Source organism: Zonotrichia leucophrys, chromosome Z (genome assembly GCF_028769735.1).
Source record: "Zonotrichia leucophrys gambelii isolate GWCS_2022_RI chromosome Z, RI_Zleu_2.0, whole genome shotgun sequence".
Taxonomy (NCBI): Eukaryota; Metazoa; Chordata; class Aves; order Passeriformes; family Passerellidae; genus Zonotrichia; species Zonotrichia leucophrys.
In genome coordinates, this window is record NC_088200.1 from 71,646,681 (window position 1) to 71,667,111 (window position 20,431).

The 20,431-nt window shown below is 40.1% G+C and overlaps 1 protein-coding gene across 1 annotated transcript; it reads left to right on the forward strand.

Moving 5' to 3' along the window:
• The first annotated feature begins 25 nt into the window (after positions 1-25).
• TMEM167A (transmembrane protein 167A) lies at positions 26-19,278 on the forward strand. Its single transcript, XM_064736101.1, has 4 exons — positions 26-89; positions 10,050-10,159; positions 14,848-14,882; positions 18,113-19,278. The coding sequence occupies exons 1-4, from the start codon at positions 87-89 to the stop codon at positions 18,181-18,183; spliced, it is 219 nt and encodes a 72-aa protein (XP_064592171.1). The 5' UTR covers positions 26-86; the 3' UTR covers positions 18,184-19,278.
• Positions 19,279-20,431: the final 1,153 nt, after the last annotated feature.

A 20,431-nucleotide genomic window follows, 5' to 3' on the forward strand; every position in this document is an offset into this window, starting at 1 on the left:
GCCCGCGCCCCCGCGCTCTGAGGGCGCGCAGTGCGCGCTTCCGCCCGTGGCGGCGGCCGGAAGGTGATGTGGCGGAGCGCGGCGCGATGGTAAGCGTGGGGCCCACACGGCCCTGCCGCGCCGGGGCCGGGCCCTCCCCGCTCCCCTGCCCCTCCACCGCCCGGCACGGTACCCAGCGACGCATGTCGGCCCGGGCGGTGCCCACAGAGGTCGCTCACGCCATAAGCCGCGGGAGCGGAGCCCCCTCAGGGCTTTGGTGGGAGTAGTGCGGGGCGCGTTTGCGTCAGGGGTTTGGTGGCAGGAGAAAAACCTCGCTTTGTGGCTGTGCGGGGCATCAGCACCTGGTGCGAGGTCGATCAGCTGCTGTGGGTTCTCTCACGTCTTCCCGACGTCATTTCTGTGCTGCGTGACGTCACGGTGGTGTTAGGGGACGTCATGCTCAGAGCAGTGCGCTGAGCCGCGTCATTGGCTGCTTTTCAGGGGTGTCGTCAGAGGCCCAGGTCCATTTACTCGTGAAAAGTGGATTATATCACAAACTACATATTATACAGATGCATATATATGTGTGTGCATATAAATAAGTTATATATATGCATGTGTATATATAAATTATAGATACGTATGTGTATAGAAAACTTGTTATGTATGTCTACATATATATTACCTTTTTCCTGTCTTTTTAGAAGTTCATACATTCACAACATGTTCTAATTTTTAAGAATATAGAAGTATATAAAATATAACTTACCATATAAATACATATTTTAAAATTTATTTGTAGTTTTGTAAATGCGTAAAAGGCAGGTAAGTGCATCTGGAACAGAATATCTGTGCCTATATGTGAATATATTATGTGTATTACCAATATCTGTGGATATAAAGATACTTATTTTTTATGGGTGTATGTAAATATTTAATTGAATATTTTAATAATTATCTTTTCATATACCACACATATCAGATATACATATCTTTTCTATATACCATGCGCATAAAGACTGTGCTTAGATACATATATATATATATATATATATATTACATGTGTATGAATATATACATTCTTCATCAAGAGGCAAATTGGGGGGTTAATTTTTTTTTTCTTTTCTTGTTTTCTTCCCATTTTTCCAGTCTGTGCGGGTAACACAAAATAAGGTTTTGCATTTCTGTCACAGTTAAAGCTGAGCAGTGAAATGCTTTTTCTTAGTCAAGGTTTGTACATTAAATATTTATATATCAATGGCATTTATATGAGCAGGGCAGATACATGAACTTAAAATTAAAAGGAAAACCAAAAGAATTACTGAATTAACATAAAGTTTTCCTGTACAAAGTACATGTTTGTCCATAAGTTCAGCACAGAGCTTGTTTGAGGATGAGAATTTTTGGCATTTTTCTAATAATCAGAATGTGGTTTAGGTTGAAACGACCTTTGAGGATCACCTGGTTCCCCCTTTCCCATGAGCATGGAGAGATCATCCATCACAGCAGGGTTGCTGTGCAGTTTAATGGAATATTGCTGTATTTCCTGTGCATTTACAGAAAAGATCAATATCACTTGAAGTTCCTTATGGCTCAGTTCAAAAAAGGGTTCCCAGGCTCCAGATCTTGTCACCAGCAGGAAATTGCTGGGAATTGCTCACCTGAGCATTCCTTGGCAGATCTTTCAGAGGAACCTGCTTCAGTCTGGGGCTCCAAGCACAAAACAAAGGAGGTTTTTTCATTATGAGAGGCATGAATTATCTCAGGAGATCTAAAACACATGTGCAGAAAGAAAGATTTCTCTAATCAGTGCCATGGAAAGGTGAATATAGAGAATCACAGCAGCACCTAACTTTTTTATTGTACTTAAAAGGTTTGAGGTGATAGAAAAAGGCAAGAGAACTTGGTGGGACATTGGAGTTGCTCAGTGTAATGATTGAATAAAACTAATTATTTAATATTATATCACTATGTCATTTATATTTTATATATTTTCTTACAGATATGTAAGAAACACAGTAACTTAAAAACAAAGCTAACGTTTAAATTTAAGAGGATTGCGGCAAGTGTATGAGATTCTTTAGTATTATCTTCTCCGCTTGTCCCTGTTCCTTACTTTGTGTGAAGCAAGAAATTCTTGTAAGGGTGGTTTGCTTATGATTTCATGTTGAAATTAAGTTTCTTTCAGCCTTACTGTGATGTTTGAATTTCTTCAAGAGAGCAGCAGCCCGCCAGGGTTTGGGTCCTCCATGATGCCACCTCTGGTGTCAAGGCATTTTAGGGCAAAAAAGGATAATTTTTGAGCTCACATTTGTGTGTGAGAGAGGCAACAACTGCTGTCTGTGTGTCATGAAATGGAAAGATTAGAGCTACATCTCCTATTTATTCTCCTTGCCCAAAGAGTAAGAGCTGCAGTTCTGGAAAGTTAGTAGCACTCTGAATATTCTGTATTCTATAATATTCTGAATATGATTTCCAGAGGACTTTATCCCTTGGAAACTTTTCATCCTATTGTTTTCCAGGATCCCTTATCATGTGCTTCCTGGCTAAGCAGATGAGAACTTGAGCTGGGTGAATGGCCAGCTGCTGCCAAGCAGAAAAAAAAAATTACATATATATATATTTTTAAATATATTTTTATATTTTATATATTTATGTATTTATATATATGTAAGCTGACTTTTACCTGTAGTTTTTTGTGTGAAAGCAGAAATTGTGAGATTTTTTTTTTCCTTTTTACTGCCGGTGGATAGGGAAAAACTCACCATTTTGACTTAGAGCAAAACCTTCACTATTTTAACTTTATTCATCTATGGAATCCAGCAGAAGCTTCTAAGTGGATTCCAAACTTGCTGGGACTGGAAGGGATGCACAGCTCCCTCATTTATTTTGGAGGAGAAGGTGTATTGTTTGCTGGCTTCCACAAGTCATTTTGTCCTGACAGCTTTTGGGATTTTGCATCTGAAAGCTCGACAGAAGTTTTCCTGGTGGGCTTGAAAAGTTTGCCACGGGCATGGTAGGAAGGAGGGAGGAAGCCAAAGGTAATATTAAAATGAGTGAAGAGGCTCTCCCCTCCTAAAGGGTGGTCTTCACTTTCCTTCATAGCGGAAATGTGAAGTTACACTCAGAGTTTGGTGATGGAAATTATTTTTAAAAAGTGCAGGAAACTTGACAAAAACAGCTTCTTCACTGTCACCCTCTGGTTGGGGCTGATCCTGGCCCCACATTACTGCACAAAAATTGGTTTGGGAACTTTCCACGAGGACAAACATTTCTGTCATAATCTTTGTTGCTCTCTTAGTGTGGTGTTTATAGAAGGAAGGGGAGTTGCTCATAGAGCCAATTGTAAAAACATTCATTAGTAAATATTATTTCAGCCAAGCTGTCGGATATAAACACACCAGAACCCAAGACACTGCTCTGAAAAAGGAGCTTTCAGGAGTCTTCAAGTACAAATTTTTATGTTTGTCTTATTCAAAATTATAAGAATGAATCCATCCTCATACATAGATTTGCTAGCAGCTTTGTATTTATCATGACGTAACGTACATAGGTTTAAAAACATCTTCTAGGTTGTATTACAGTCTTAAAGTATCTTTGTATTGTGAATTTATTTCACCTGAAGTGTTTAGTATTGATACTTCTGTCATCTTAGAGGATTAAGTGAAAATACATAGTAAGTGTTTTATTAATGTGATTATTGAACAGAGGAAATTTTTCTGACAAGGTAAGATGGTCTCTTTTTGGAAGAGCAGGATGCAGTGAGTCTGCTTTAAGAGATTTACCCAGAATGACTCTGGTTATGAGAAACCATTTCTTAGCTGAGTGCCATAAGAAGGTGAATGCCACAATTTAATTTTTTGGTTAGACACCACACATTCACTGTAACAGCTGCAGCTCTGAATATGTTTTTCTGCTAATGCACAGAGACCGGCGTTCAAACTCAACAAAAGTTTTTGATTTTCAATCTGGTGACTGTGGAAACAAGGTGGGAACAGCTGTGAAAAATATTACCTGTCTTCCAGATGCTAAATACTCAAACCATGCAACTGAACCTCTGCCAAACAAGAGACTTGCAGAGGTGCTGTGGTCCTGCCCAGGGCCAAGGGACGTGACAGACTTAGCAGAACTTGTCATTGTTTTTTAACTAAGTATATTTTTTCCTGGTATTTGTTCTTCATGTTTGAAAGAGATGGTTTGACCATGAATGAAAAAAAAAATTGGTAAATAGTATACATAAAATATTTACAGATCTGTTTTGTAGTTTTTAGGTAAATTAGAGTATATCTTCCTTTTTGAAAAGTTAGACTTCTTCCTATGGCCATGTTCACATTCCTGTAGCACTTCTGTTGCAAACTCATGATTTTTGCATGCTGCTTTTATTATAGTAAGGATGTCACCTGATTCAAAGTGTGCTTTAGTATGACTCTTACCTCTTCCATTCACACACAAAGGTTTTACTGTTTTTTACAGTTTCAGTACTACATTTATGGTGAACTAAACAGTGTGATGTGCAACTTCAGACGGCAGAGTTACTTTAAAAAAAAGGGGCTATTTAAAATACTGCTTTTATCTAATGGGGAAAGACAGAAGAGGAAAAATATCTCTGTAAAATTTAAAACTGTGTAATGTACAGAGAAGGCCTGGGGGTAAAGGTATTTTAAGATTCTACTGACATATCCACCATTATTCTTTGATTGTTTAGTAAATATGTGGACATGCCCACCTTTGTGCTACAGTGACCTCAGTAAAAGACTTCCGTAGTCACTTTGTTTTTTAGAGTAAGATGTTTCGGTGAAATGCTGCATCAGCTAGCTGCTTGCAGCAAAAGTTCAGTTTTCAAACTAGATACTGGGGCAAAGAGGGAGGAATTCAAGCAAGTGTGAAATTTCAGCATCATTGCCTGGAGGTGTCTTCTCACTGCTGGTCTGTGGATTTGAATTACAGTAAAAATCCTAAATGTGCTGAAGTCAAATGAGCTTTTTATAGGGGAGGGCAGCTGTGTCCGTATGTTTAATTAAGTGTTTAATTGTTCAAGGAGATTGGTTTAAATAGATGTATTATTAGTCTTCAGTTGACTGGAAAGCATACATGTTAGTTGTACTTGCCATTTAAACTTGACAATGTGCTTCTCCCGAAAATGACTGGGAAAAAAATTCCCTATATCTCTAATCAAGCCTTAGCTTACATTCCATGAGTGCAAAAATACACCAGACAGAAATCTGAATGAATATTAAATAGAGTATTTAAATTCTTTGGAAACGAAACACTGAGGAGAACATGCTGTAAATCCAAAGTAAAAAGCCATATTTATGCTGGAACAACTGCATCTGGCTGGTATTGGGATACTTACTAACAGCCCTTGCTTAGTTTTGTTGTGTACTTTTGGCAATAATTGCTTCAAACTTCACTAATTTGCACTTTTTGTAATTTTTCTATGATGCTAATTAGCATGCCTCTTTTACAAATGCTTGTTTTCCATTTGTTTGGATCAGATTGCATTTGGCAGCAGTGGGAAAAGTAATTATTTTTTTAATAGATTGGAAAATAATACAGTTTTGATGCATGTTTTAATTACTTTTTAGCAGTTGCTTTGGTTTTCAGGTTGGGAGTAGTACTAGGTGATTTATATCCTATTATTTTTCTCAATATTATATTCCGAAAAATTTGATTTCACTGACGAAATAAAAATTGTGGGGTCTATTGGAAACCATAGATAATAAGCATTTTCTCTTTCAGCTTTGTAAGGACCTCTTTGTTAAAATTTCACAGCTTGATTTAACTTTTCTGTGATTAAATTTTTATCACCTCTTGCTTAACTAAAGTTTAACTTCAGGATGTATGCTCTTGCTCATATTCCAGTATGAGGAAGGCAGCTGAATGATTGGGTATCCATATTTGATTACAGAAAACATCATTATTCATCAATTTCATTATATTGGGGAGAAAAAAAAATAAAACATTCCAGAAAGACTGAATATTCTGAAGCATATTACGCAGAGATGATACTTTCTTTAAAATATTCCAGTTATTTATCTGTGTTTGCCTACATAAATTGGTTGTTATAATAGTAACCACAGGGCAAAGTTTTGCAGCTTGCTGGCACTACAATGGCCTCTGCTTTTATAGCACAGATGGATGAAATCATCATGGTCACACTGCAATCAGAGATAAAATAATCATTTTGTAAATACTTTTTAAGTCTAGGGAAGGTTAAGCTTTGGTTTCAGTGCTAAGTCTGTGGAGATAAACTCAGAGAGCTTTTGTGTTAGGCTTTCTACCAACCTGAAAGGATAGCAGCATAGGGTTTGTGTTCTCCTCCTGCACGTTTCATTTTCCCTGGAACCACGATACTGGGTGGTTTATTTTGAACAAAAGTCTGTTAGACAAGGGGAAAATCAGCAGGTCCTTCATGACACTGACAGTTTCATCAAACCTAGGGTGTGATTTATTGCTGTGCTACCCAGGGCTTGCATCTGTAACAAAGGTGGTTTGTGCGTGTGGTGCTGCCTGCAAGGACAGGGAGCAACAGCGTGTCTGAAGCAGAGGATATTGGGGTGAGGGAGTGAGTGAGAACTGCAGAAATGGATAAATTACAGTATCTTGTCTATGGGTGCTGTCAGTGCAGCAAAGTGCTTGGAATTAGTGCATTTCTTATGGTTATTTCTGCATATTGAGTAAAATACTCCTGTGAAGTGCAAGAACTGTTGGTAACCACAACTCCGACCTGCTGCTTTTTTTCCTCTTCTTCTGCCCAAGTGTAGTAAATTTAATGCTGGGGGACAGCATTGTCTATGATGAGGTTTGCAGGAGCTGTGCAGTTGTTGTCATGATTCCCTGTCACAGCCACACAAAAAGGTAACTTTTAACTTTCAATCAACACTTATTAAAGTACATTAAACTTCAGTTTATACTCAGATGAGAGTACATTCAGACAACTCTAGCTGTACCACTGGGTTTCCAACTACTGTATATTCCTATGAGTATTTATTTTAGTACAAGCCACTGCTGTTAATCCCAACACAATAAAAATTTCAGGAGTACTAATTCTTTATGGTTTATTATATGGAGTTTTTACTGAGATATGTTATGATCAGGAAATAATATTGAGGCTTTTTTTAAAGGCCTGGTTTTGGAAAGGATTTAAAACAGCCTTTGGGCATGTAGCTCTCAAAGCTGAAGTCCATAGTGTTAAATTTCCAAAGACATTGGTAAAAACTTGTCTTTTTCAAGTTCAGGTGAATACAATACCTCATTGGTGCTGCAGGTGATGTGGTGATGCTCCACACAGGAGGGGACCCTGGGGGAATGAGACAGAATGGAGCAACTGAGGTGTTCCCACTGTGTCAGAAATGCAGATGTAGAAAATTTCAGCATGTGGAATTAAAGCTTGCACTGTCCAAAACCAGAATAAAATGCCAGTGCTGGTTCTTTTGGCATTGCAGCATAGTTAGTTGTCTTGAAGTTAGTTGTCATTTCCCCCTCATTGGACACAGCCTAAGAGACAGCACCAGTTTCTCCATGTGCTGGGATCTCTTTGCAGTGGGAGTGAGGCTCACAGGATCTAGGCCAGTCAACACAAGTCAAAAATTGGAATTAATACATTTTCATCAGAGCAACCCAGTCTAAACAAATGAACAGCATCACATCTACATTGTCCAAGTAGCTTGCTATGTGAATGCAGTTTTTTAAAAGGATTCTGACCAATGTATAATTCTTGAAGCAGCTTTTAATTACATTGGTTGGAGCAGCCAGATGTAGGTTGCTGCTCTCTGTGAATTCAGCTGGGCCATGAGAATTACTTCAGATGTGGAGAGCGAAACTGTCTAATTCAGGGATAAATTCTCATTTCCAAAAATTGTAGGCAAATTTTGGAACGCTCACATCTGCCCTTTGAAAGCGGCTGTGCAGATAAACGTGTCATTCAGAGCGCGTTTCCGTGGAAGGGCAGATGCAATTACAGCCACAAATATCCGGGGAAACAAGTGAAGACCCCAACAAAGAACAATTATATACAATTATGTACTGCCCCAGTTGGCTGGCTGATAGCACATTTCATGAGTATACGTTTACAGCCCCTGCTCTGGAGGAAGCAAGTGTGCCCTTGTGCCATTTTTTAGTGCCGGAGCGCGCGGTGCCGCCTCGGGAAGCAGCTGCAGGAATCCATGGGAACGCGGGGCTGTGAGCTGTCAGAGCAGCTGTCCGTCTGTCCCGCAGGACTGATGGAGTTAATCAGTTGATAGGCAGTATCTGGCTGTGCTGAGAGCAGCCGCTCCTGGATCCGGCCCTGCCGCGTTCCTAGACCCGCAGGAGCCGGGGGGAATTGAGACTTGCCTGGTTGCTGGAGCTGGCAGAAACTTCTGCTGAGCACAAAGGCTCCAGAGGCTGGGCATGGCAGTGTGCTGTCCTTGGTGAAGAGTCTGTCCATTATTTGTGACATGATGGGGCACAAGAAGGGGTGGCTGGTTGGGCTGAAATGCTAAATTAGATCTGATTTAGGAAAGGCTGTGGTGCGAGAGGAAACCAAGCACAGCCTCGTGGTTGGGACAGGGAGGCTGGCTTTGGATGTGGGATCACTGTTCCCTCATCACAGAAAGGGTGGGTTTCAGGGATGCTGAAATCCCTCCTATACAGGGTACAGAGTAAGAGCACCTCTAATGATTCTTCTTAACAGAATGGCCTGTTGGACCCCATTAAGTTAAACTACTTTAGGTAGCTAACCCTACCTAAAGCATATGTTCAGACTGGCAGCTCTGTCCATGTTCTGGAGTCCATATGATCCACGGAGACTTCTAAATAAGATGTTTTGCTGTTGATTTTGGTGGGTTTTGGTCACCAGGTTTTTGATCTCAGTATTGGAGCACTTGGTGTGTGTTCCAGTGGCTTTCCTTCTACTAGAGCTTGTCATTTTTCTCTCCTAATTTCCTGTTAGTGCCATGGTGAGCTAGAATAGTGTGGTTTTCTTTTATAGTTCTCATTAGCTAGATAGATTTGACCATCATAGATTCAAAACATTCTAATTTTGTGACATAGGAAGAAAGCACGTGCACACCAACAGAGATGTGCCTCAGGCTGCATAGAAATGAAGGCTCTGATGTGCCCTAAAATATGCTTGGAGAAGGAAATGCCAATGTATTATCCATTCCTAAGTGCTAAATATTTACCTTTAATTAAATACCACTGCTCGGCCAGCTGGGTTGAGCAGCGCGAACACAGGACACAAAAGTTCATCAGAATTCCAGAACAACAAAGAGTGAATTTCTTGCATTTGTCTTGACATTTTTTTGGTTGTTTTTTTTTTTTTTTGAGCTCACACTAAATCAGATTTGCAAATGAGCGTAGCAGAGTGAAGGTAAAATAAAGCTTTATGAAATAAGCAGTTGCCTCTTACACCACCTGGTGCTGTTACACTGACCAGAATGTCAGTTGAGACACTTAAGAGAAACCCAAAAACCATAAAAAAAAAAGAATAAAAGGTTAAAAAAAAAGTTTATGGGTTGCAGTTTCTGCTTATTAGTGTTATTTCACGCTTCAGTAAATTGCCAGATATTGCAGCAGTTTCTCAAGAATTGTCTCTTGTCACTGCCACTAGGCTGATCAGTGTTTGCTGTCAACAACAGAACTTTCTTAAGGCAATTTCATACATTTCTTCAGAATTTACCAAAGAACTAGCAGTTCTGAAAGTGTATTTACAGTAAAGATGTTTTCAATTTACAATCAGAACAGTGTTTGAAAATAAAAGTAATCAGTTATCATAGTTCAGGTGGGCTTAACTTTCTACAAATCTGTTGAATTTGGCCTGTAGCTTTTAAAAAGTGGTGTATTAACAAACCTACTGCACATTTTGTGTTATTTTTTTGTCTTGGCTGGTTTCTTTGCCACTCAGTCCTCACCTCTATTTTCACTACCACCACCCTATTCCATTGATGGAAAGGTTTTCTGGCTCGTTGTAGGTTTCATTTTTGGTGTTGTGTGAGGGGTCACCTGTTTTTTCCAGAATTTCCACTTCAAGAGGAGTTCTGCACTGCAGAGATGTAATTGGTTTTTTTTTCCCCGATTCTCTTCCACAGTCTGCCATCTTCAACTTCCAGAGTCTGCTGACTGTGATCCTGTTGCTTATATGTACCTGTGCCTACATCAGATCCTTGGCTCCCAGCTTACTGGACAAAAATAAATCCGGGTATGTGGCCTGATCATTTCTAACATCCACAAGCTGTGTGCGTTCAGTTTTCAGCATCTCCTGATGAGGTCTGTGATAATGCAGATCCTGCTTTGAAAATTTTCTCTCTTTAGAGATAAAAATCTTAATTTTGTACCTCACAACAGAGTGCAATAAGGTATTGGCAAGCACTTAGTTGAAATTTTATTGAAAAAATTTATTGGCTTGCGAACCTTGCTAATACTGTGTTATTAATCTTCTAGATTTGTAGCTCTGTTGTTAGATGCTTATTGGAGATATAGAAATGAGAGACAGAAATAAAACATTCTCGTACATGTGGCTATTGTTGCAATGATTTATTTTTGATTCCTAGGGTGCATAAGGAGCCAGCAGAAACTGGCTTTTTGCTTGTTTTCAAGATAGGTGTTTTGCAGATAGAAGTTTGAAACACAGCTTTAGCAATAATCTGTAACTAAGAGAAAACTAAAAATACTTTTTAAAATAAGCAACGCAGTCCTCTTGTGTGGTCTGTTCAAATCGTGGTTTTGTATTCTCTAAGGTGAGGGAATGTCTAGAAGAGTTTTTGAAAACTTCTACAAACCTAACTTTTTGGTTTTTAGTCATATGGAATGCCTGCTGTGATCAGCATAACTGTGATTTAAGTGTGGTGGGTTTTGAGTAACCATTGGGCACTTGTGACACAGAATGTCTGGGGCTGTCCCCAGAACTTCAGTAATGCTGTCACCTCAGGTTAGTGCAAAGAAGATGATATTTGTAGAAGCAGGAGGTAATTCTAGGTGGGAAAACAGACAGGCTTTTGGATAATGAGTGTTTGACTTCTCCACTTTTGCCATTAGGTCATTTCCTGTTAAATAAAAATGTTCTTCTTCCCTCAGTGTCTTCCATCACTTTGGCATTTAAATTCAGAAGTATCCAGTTTTAAATAGTGTTGTGACCAAGAACACCAAACACCTGAGTGTTTGTTTTCTGAAAACCTTCGTTGTAATTAGCCTCTGGGGTTGCTGTTTTATTCATGTTTTTTTAATTTTAGCAGTGTAAGGTACCCAAATTACACTAGCTTTTTTTTTCTTAATTTGGAGTACTAACATGAAAACACTTGTGTCCTTTTATATGAGGCCACAAAATTGTCACTGACATGAGAGGTTTCTTTGGATGGAAGTAAAGATGAAAGAAAGGATGACTTCATGAAGGACAGGGAGTGGGGGGACCAGGGGAGTTTGGGTGTCTGCTGGTGGAAGATAACACAATAGTCAATGAGGTATACACAGTAAGAAGTAAGAATGTTTATTTTACTGATTAAAATTTTAGTGCTGTTCTTGGCAAGGAGTGTTTCCTTTAATCTAGAGCTACTCTGTTTATTCTTGAGGCAAATCTGTCTGGAGTACAATAGAACTCTCTTCATAAAACGTTTCCCAGGGGTGCTGACACTGTGGAGGAGTTGGGCGTTTGATGTGTAGGTTTGTATTTATGTAGATGTAGGACATGCCATTTTGTTTTATATATATATATATATATATATGTATGTATATATATGTATGTATATATATATATTTTTGTAGACTACTTTGTACTGAAGAGTAAAACCTTGGCCTGGAAGCAGTGAAAGTTGTTTCCTGTATGGTAGATGTTTACATGGAGCTCATATGGTGCTAAACCCCTTTCCCTCTCTTCTAATGTACTCCAAGCTCCAGTGGAAATGTCTGGACATGTGGGATAAAACAAATTCTAGTGATGTTTCATTTTGCCACAGAGATGCTGTTACCTCATCATTCCTGCTCCAAATAAAAGACATAAAAAAGTAGCAATAAAATACCAAAGTGACGGAGAGGAGGAATGTTGATAGTTATTCACTGTATTTCTGAGTGAATGGTAACTTTGCTGGGGATTTAGATCTGTTAATAATAAGTGAAGAAACATATTTCTGTTGTTTGAGAGATGCTGTTGCACAGTGATGTCACCCATCCTCATAACCCTGTATTTCCTCCCCCTCATTTCTGCCAAAGTGTGTCTTTTCCTACCAAGCCAAACAGAACCTTAATCCTTCATTTTCCCTGAATGTTTCCATGTGCTTAGTCCTGAGCAACAGTGTTAAAGGCTGGGAAAGCAAGTGGAGATTTACTGTTTCATGCTGACTAGAGGAGAATGTGCGCCACAATGTAATTCTCTCCTCCCTGCTAACCAGAAGGATGTGTTAGCTCATGTGCAGCGGAGATCCCCTTTGATTTTCCATCAGCATTGCACTGGGGATGTCTCACACTCCGTCCTGCAGTGGCACTGGGCTTCTCCTGGTGAACACATGGCATTTTGCAGCACACACAGCCTTAGCAGTCATTGTCTAAGGCTCCACCAACTCCTCCTTTGCTTAAGAGGTTCCATTTATTTGGGTTTTTTGTCCTCCAGGTAACCGCATCCACTTTTCACAACGAGTGCTTTTAGCATTTAGCACTGAGAGCCAGGAATCTGCAGCAGGTCCTGCACTTTTGGGCTCTGGGTGCCAGAAAGAGCAGGGATCCCAGCCAGATCCACACCTTCACCTGCTTCCAAGCAAGGATGGAGCAGAGCACAAAGGGTGCAGTTACACCAAGGAGCTGCTGCAGGAGGAATTGTTTTGGAGCAGAGTTACTCAAGGCAGCATCACTTCTGTAATAAGCAGGTTTTGATTTGAAGAGGTCCTTCTTGTGGACCTGGGATGGGCACTAATGGAAAAACCAGAGGAGCAGGAAAGAGCTCTGCATAGGCTTTTCCTGCAGTGAGAGCTCCCCAGTTCTTCCAGAAGGTGCATTATCAGAAGGTCCAGAATTCAGTCTGCTTCTGCTCAGCAGCAGCTTCTGTGAACAAACAGAGGTAATGAGCTGTTCCAGTAGCACAAAAGCCTCTTTCAGATGTTCTGGTGTCATCATGGAAAGGCTGGTCAGTCCTCATAAATTGTTAATTGCAATTGTTAAGGACAGCTGGTGAAACCCATCGTCTATTTTGTACCTGGCACATCAGAAAAATTTCTGTTTTCACCAAGGGGGCTTTGTAGGGAAATGTGCAGTAGTGGCTTCAAATCCGAGAAGATGAAAAAATACCCTTGCTGAGATGGTGAGGCAAATTCAACAGACTTCTAGGCTGCCTGAAAGGGTTAATATTCTTTTTCCCATGCAAGAATCTTCAAAAGCATATGGACAGAATGTTAGTGTTTTATTTCTCTGAGCTCCTGGGGAAGCTTTTGGGAGATGGCAAAATGAGAAGCAGGGCTGTGGAAGTTTTTCTGTTGGTTTTGCAGCATGCGATCTGTAAATTGTAATTTTACAGAGAGTGAACAACAGTTCTGAAAACCTGAGGTGCTATCAGTGGAGCACTTAAAAATTACACATGAATGCCTTTCTACCTGCACACATCTTCAAAAAGTGCATAAATGTCTTCAGGTTACTTTATTGTATGACCTCTTAGCCTGGAAAAGTGTGGTGCTCTATATGCAGGGATCATTACTTCTGCTTGTGGAGCTGCATAAAAGCAGGAAAAAACAAGCTGTGGCAGTACAGAAATATAGTCAATCCTAAATATGTATGTGTGTATATATATTTTGCTTGAGATAAAGCTAAAATCTGAAGCACAGATGGAAATGCCTGCTTTCTAAAAATGGAAATGGAATGCTGTTAGTGATGAACTGGTCAGCAAGGGGTACATAAGTCAAAAAGCATTTTACTTTACCTTGGTCACTTGCTGCCACCCTTGGTCTTCACCTGCCCAGCCCTGAATCTTTGTGTCAGAAATAGAGGAGGCTGCTAAATGGACAGAGAGATGCTGAAGTAAAGCAAGACCATAAAAGAGCACTTAAAATGGAAGTATAAGAGAAATAAAAGATATGTTGACTGCTCAAGCATGCAGGAGCAAGTGGCCCAAGCCTACCTGTCTGCATTTAGATGTGTTAGAAGTAAGCAACTCTCAGAGCCCAAGGCAAAGACAATCAAACCTTTGTGGGTGTGAGTTCCGAACATTATTTGTGGGGTTGTATTTACTACCTGCTGGATGCAGCTCTCCACATGCTCCCACAGTGTTCTGTGCCATGTGTGAAGGAAACCTTCCTGCAGACAAGCTTTGAAGGGCTGAAATCCATCTGCTCACACAGGACACCTCAGTGTTGTTCCCCTTGTCTTCCTCAAACACTAAAGCAGTCCCTGCTCCTCTGGAGCTGTCAGTAGGAGATTATTTTAGTTCCACAGAGAAATTACAGGTTTGTGACATGCCTTTGGGTTGAATTCTGCTTTTCTCCACTGCTGTTTCACTTGTGAGAGGTGAAGTCCTGGGCAAGCAGCATTGCAGAGATATGAGCAAGGCAAACTTTGGTAAAGGAATAAGAAAGAACCAGAAGAATTGGGAAGATTTTTTTCTTCACAAAACTGTCTGTCTGGGATACTGTATTGTAGATAAATATGGGGTTCTGGTGAAGTCTTTAGATCTGGAACACGGAACAAGTTAAATGGATTTTTTCATGCAAAAAGACCTCTGCTAGACTTACAACTTTGCCGCTTCTGTAATTCATACTCTGTACCCTTACGTGCAGGTATCTCCTGTTTTCTGGTGTGCAGGGGGGAACCACGTTGACAAATTACTGTCAATTCAGATGATTTTAACATAAAGAGAATCAGTTGACTTGGATGTATTAAACCAAGACCGTAATGAATTTATTTTTATCTTTACAGATTGTTGGGGATATTCTGGAAATGCGCCAGGATTGGTAATTGTTTTTTGTCTTTTTTTCCCTTCAAAATCCTTAAGATCAATCCTATTTCTACCACAATTTATTAGGATTGTGTTGCCATGTAGCAGTGAAAACCATACACATCCTTTGTCTTCAAAAATGCAAGTTTTTACCTCCATGAAATAAAGGGCAGGATATTGCCTTCTTAGATTAGCATAATGGAAATCCTGCATCTTCTCATGTCAGTTCATATATCTAATGTTACATTTTCAAAAGTCTTTTGCACTTTTTGCCACATGAAACAATAAAGGGTGCATTTATGACATGCAAAGAAATCAATGTTTTCTTATAAACTGCAGTCTGTTTGAAATTGCAATGGACTGTTTAAAAAAACCCCAGATATTTACCTTACAGTAATAAAACAACATGGAGTTCATAATGCATTAAGGTTCTCTTTAAGCATAAATGTGGTTTTCTTCCTTTCCCTTCTTTGCTCAGCTTCTGTGCACTTTTGAATTACACAAAGCTGTTCGTGTCAAGTGACATCTGCACACAGGCTGATCAGCTCTATCTGATTCTTGACATTTTCCCATAACATTGGTTTTATATTTATTTTAATCCTTATCCTGAATTTATTTTGAGAAGGAAATTGGAATATGCAACAGAAGTTTAGTCTTAACATTAAGGTATATCCACAATTTAGGAAAAAAAACCCAAACTACTAACCCGTCATCAGTGTTCAAATTGCATTGTTAATTCAGAGCAGAAACTTTGAACTTGTAATTCTAGAGCTTCCTACTTGTCACTGAACCTAAAGAAAGCCTTTATGATTCCCTTTCTGCATTCCCAGGCAGAACATTTTACAGGATGTCAGAAAAGCATTGACACAAAAAACAGGGTTTTGCTGAAGAGTGGTTGTTAAAATGATTGCAGATATTGTCCTATTTAGATAATAGACATTGCAGAACCAATTTTAGTGCTGTAATTGAAAGATACTGGGAAGGTGGCAGCTGTCAGAAATGAATTTTGAGCTATACCAGTGAAACAAATGTAAAAAATTCAGCTGCATTAGGGTTTGTTCAAAGCCGAAGAGAGCACCTCACCTTACCTTGCCATCTTCTTTGTAGTTAAGTGCAAGGATATTTTTTTCAATTAGCTATGTTCTTTTTGCAACTTGCATCTAGAGTGGACCACTTTGACTTTCTTGTAGACTAAGAACTGGGCTTTGGAGATTATTCCTTTTATGTGTGTTAGTCACAAAGGCAAGTAGAAAGCGTAGGTTTTAAAAATGAAAATGTCTACTGGCTTCCTTTACATTTCACATCCCTGGTATGTTTAAACAACCTTTTCACATGTACATAAGATCTTAATCACCGGCAAGTGGTTACATATTTACAAAGTTGTGCAAAATAATGTTTAATCCTGCCACATGGTGATTTCTCTTTTAAGAAAATTAAGAGCAGAAAAGCATAACCCATATGAAAATTGTAATACCCTGAACCGTAGGAGTTGGACTTCCTCAAAATTTATTTTAAACAGATGTGAAACTGCAGACATTAATTCGTTCAGTTATTTGAAGTTTAATTAAATATATGCCAGATCATGACAGAATCTTGTAATGTCACTGGACAGTCAATCCTGTGTATGGGAGGTGTCACTGCAAGTATTTTATTTTTCTTTTACTGTGGAAAGTTTGTTCCCTGTGTGTTTAAAGGTCCTGCTGGTAAAGGAAAAGGCTTTTTTTTCATAAAAATTGCACCATGCTAGACTTGGGAGCCTTGGTGGTTTTTTCTTTAATGTTTCTCTGAAAACTGTGTCTCTGATAAGGTGGTTTGTAAAGACAAAAGACCTCACACAGCAAAGGGAAATTGAACTTTGCTTAAACCAAACAGCCCCAGCTCTGTCTTTATACTCCTGAGTGTGTAGAAACAGGGATCTTCTCACTTGAAAGACACATTTCAGTGTTAACCCTCCCTGGCAGTTCTGTAGGCTGAATTTTCCAAGCAGAATTCAGTGGAACCATGAAGAATAAAGTTTAAGTGTAAGAACATGTTGCTCATTAATGTAAAAAGTGCTCATGTAAGTAGGTACCAGTGTGATTAACATTACTGATGTTCCCCTGGTTGTGTTATAGTTCCCCACCTGAGAAGATTTTTTTTTTTCTTGAAGAACAAGAAAAGTAGACCTCTGTAAAGTTCTGTCCTGGACCAAATGGGTGGGAATAGATCTCTCATGATTGCTTTTGCCACTAGATAAAAGTATATTAATGTATATTTCCATCCACAGATAAAAGTATATTAGTGGAGTAAAATTAACTTTCTTTCACAGTTTGCCCTGGGAAACTCTGACACCAATTGAAAGAGTCAGAAAATAGAGGTGTCTGTGCAGCTTCTGTGACAATTTTTATCATGGAAATCTGTGGACCAGACCCTCTCCACATTCTAACAATGTTATGTCTTCTTAAAAAAGTAAAAAAAGGCATCTGGCTCTGTCTGGGCAGCTGTGAGCCCACAGCTCTGGCTGCTGCATGACACCCTGCACAGAAGATTCAGGCTGCAGGTGGCAGGTACCAGGACAGGCAGCACCAGCTGCACCTCAGCTGACACACAACAGCAGAACCAGCAAAAATGGGGTGTCCCAGGCAGCCTTCCACTGCCTGCCCCCTGACTTTGGCACTAGGAGGTAGCAGCAACATAAAACTGCACCTCACAAAAGGTGGGTTGTAGTGAGATGGCAGCCTTTACATGGGCCTGGCACAGAGACCCGGAATCACCCAGTGCCACCCTGCCACGGCAGGGTCACCTCCCACTGTCCCAGTGTCCAGCCCGGCCTCAGGCAGTGCCAGGGATGCAGGGGCAGCCCCAGCTGCTCTGGGCACCCTGTGCCAGGGCCTGCCCACCCTGCCAGGGAACAATTCCTCATTGCCAAGATCCCAGCCAGCCCTGCCTTCCTTCAGCCTGAGGCCATTCCCCATAGTCCTGTCACTCCCTGCCATGTTTACAAGTCCTCCCTTAAAGCAAAGAGCCCCAACTCTGTTTTTATGTATCAAAACAAGGTGTCCTGCATCCAGGTTTCCCCACTGCCCCTGCATTTCTTTGTGAATACACATCTGTACTTCTGCCTGCCTTCCTCCAGCTGGAAATGATGAATACCAGTTTGTACATGCTGTAGCAGAGTTACACTAGACTAGGAGCAGGTGTGTCTGTTTAACCTGTTTAACCACACCTGAATTTCTGTTTGCTCTGGGTTCTCTCCCCTCCTGGCAGGTGAGAGGAAGAGCCCCTACGTGGCCGTGTGCTGTGTGGTGATGGCCTTCAGCATCCTGTTCGTGCAGTAGCAGCTGGAGAGTGTCCCCAGGTAGCCAACAGCAGATCCTGTGTCAAGAAAGGATGGGAAGCCTCAGCAAGTCTCCTCTCACACGATGGATAACCTCTCTCCTGGTGGGCACCCCTGCAGATGGACCAGCATTAGTGATCACAACCCAGATGAGATGTGCTTGTTCAGCCAGGTCGGCACTGACACTCCTGCAGTAATTCATGGAAGGGTGTCTGGTGTGTGTCTGAGCTTCATGGGAGCTCTTTGTGTTTGTTTCTTTTTAAACACCATGCAGTTGAAAAGGCTTGCTGTTTCTAATTCTTCAAAATTTCTTGTCCAGTAGATCTGTTGAATGAAACACTGAAATGGTAAATCAGCCACAGCAATAAGACCACCCTTTGAAGAATAAAGAGTGTTTTGACTCTAGGGGATGTTTATCAAAGTATTTTTAGTTCTTGCTGCCTAAATAATTCCTCTTGATTTGTAAGTGATGTCTCCACTCTCATCCTAAAAATATGACCTCTGACCTAAGTTACACTCAGCTATTTGTTTCTAAACTTGTAATTTCTCAAATAAACTCTTAATATTTCTGTTGTTAAGATGTGAAATAAAGGCAGGGACCATAATTGTAGTGATGTGTGATTAGCTGCTGATAAGGCAGAGATGGGGATCTGAGACACCTGGATTGTTCTCTGTAAAAAACCACATGTACTCATTTTTAGAGATTTCAAAATGTTGAGAAAAGAATTGAAAACACTCTACTGCTGCTGTTGCATGCATGGAAAGATTTCTCAGTTATCAGAATGAACAGTTAGCTGCAGATAAGGAAGTTGCATGTCATAATACAAAGGTTGAAGCAACTAAATTATGCTCACCAGTAGTAAAGATTAATTACTTTTAATGATACCTCCCATTAGCACATATTTCTTAATTTTGCACACTTTCAGTGATCTAGTGACTTCTTCAATAATTCTTGACAGGTGTGTGTTGTGTCAGACACCTGTGTGACTTCATACTGGTTCAATGTGGGAGAATTGTGTGTTTGCAGTATTTGTTGTTCTGGAAAGGCTTGTGATCAGAAGGAACAAAGCTGAAAAGTAAAACACACTTAAAGGTATGTTACCTGTTGTCATTCTTGTTTGAAAACCTTATTTTCATCAATCCAAATTATCCTGCAACTAGGCAAAAAACTTATTTTGAGTTACAGCCTTTGTGTTGTCTCACTTGTACCTGCGAATCTAAATCACCATCAGAAGTAGCCATCCAAACTTTTGTATTCTGGGCTCAGGAAAGATAGATTTCTCCGATTTGGGCCAGTAAATCCCCCTGGCAGTGCAGAGCTGTAGGACTGTAACCATGCTGTGCGCACACAGAAGCATGGACTGGGCAGGGGATGTGGGGAGTGCACAATCTGCTGCCCTGTAACTTTAAACGTGGATGCTGCTCCAAACAGGGCATCAAAGCAATTCAGGTTTGGATTTCAAAGGAGCTGTTCCTCAAGAGGGGGAAGGGACATTCCTAAACAGTCTTGGGTTTTGACTGTTCAAAATATGCAGAGAATCATCTGGAAACTTTTTATATTGAGCACTTATATTCCAGTTATTACTGCTTTTAATAAATAATGGCATTTTTATGATACACATTTCCTAGTCATCCAAGATGTTCTAATTACCAGGTGAATTCTTAATAATCCCTGGGGTTTAGCTGCAGGTAGGAATACCAGTGAAAGAACCCAATGAAATTTTTTGCTCTTGAGTGCCTGTAATTATTAATATGGAGGAACTGTGTTGCAAAACCCTTCTCTGTTAAGGTTTTATCATCCAAGAAGCTCAGACAGGCCTCTTCCTGGCTGTTATTTGTTGTTCAAACTTTATTTGTTATATGGCTTCTCATCCTCTTGCCCTAAATGTGGGTGATAGATACCTCCTAGTTGGATTTTTTTTTTAAATTTTTCCCATAAATGACATTTTCAGGCTGTTCATTAGGTGCTAACTGCATGGCTGCTCAGCAAAACTGTCTGGAAACAAGATCTCTAAACTGATAAACCGCAGTTCTGAAATTGCTGCTTCAGGCAGGTGTTTGCCTCAGGATTGGGGTCTTTGGTTTTTAGCCTTGAAGAGATTGATACCTCATGTCTTTTAGTAAGTTATAGAGTAAATATTGGTTTCCCAGGTTAGAATCTTAAAACCATTTTGCTTTCTTGGCTTTGTTTTTGTCCTGCAAAAGAGTTTGCAGCCACAGCAGGTCTGTACACATTTCTTTGTGCAGAA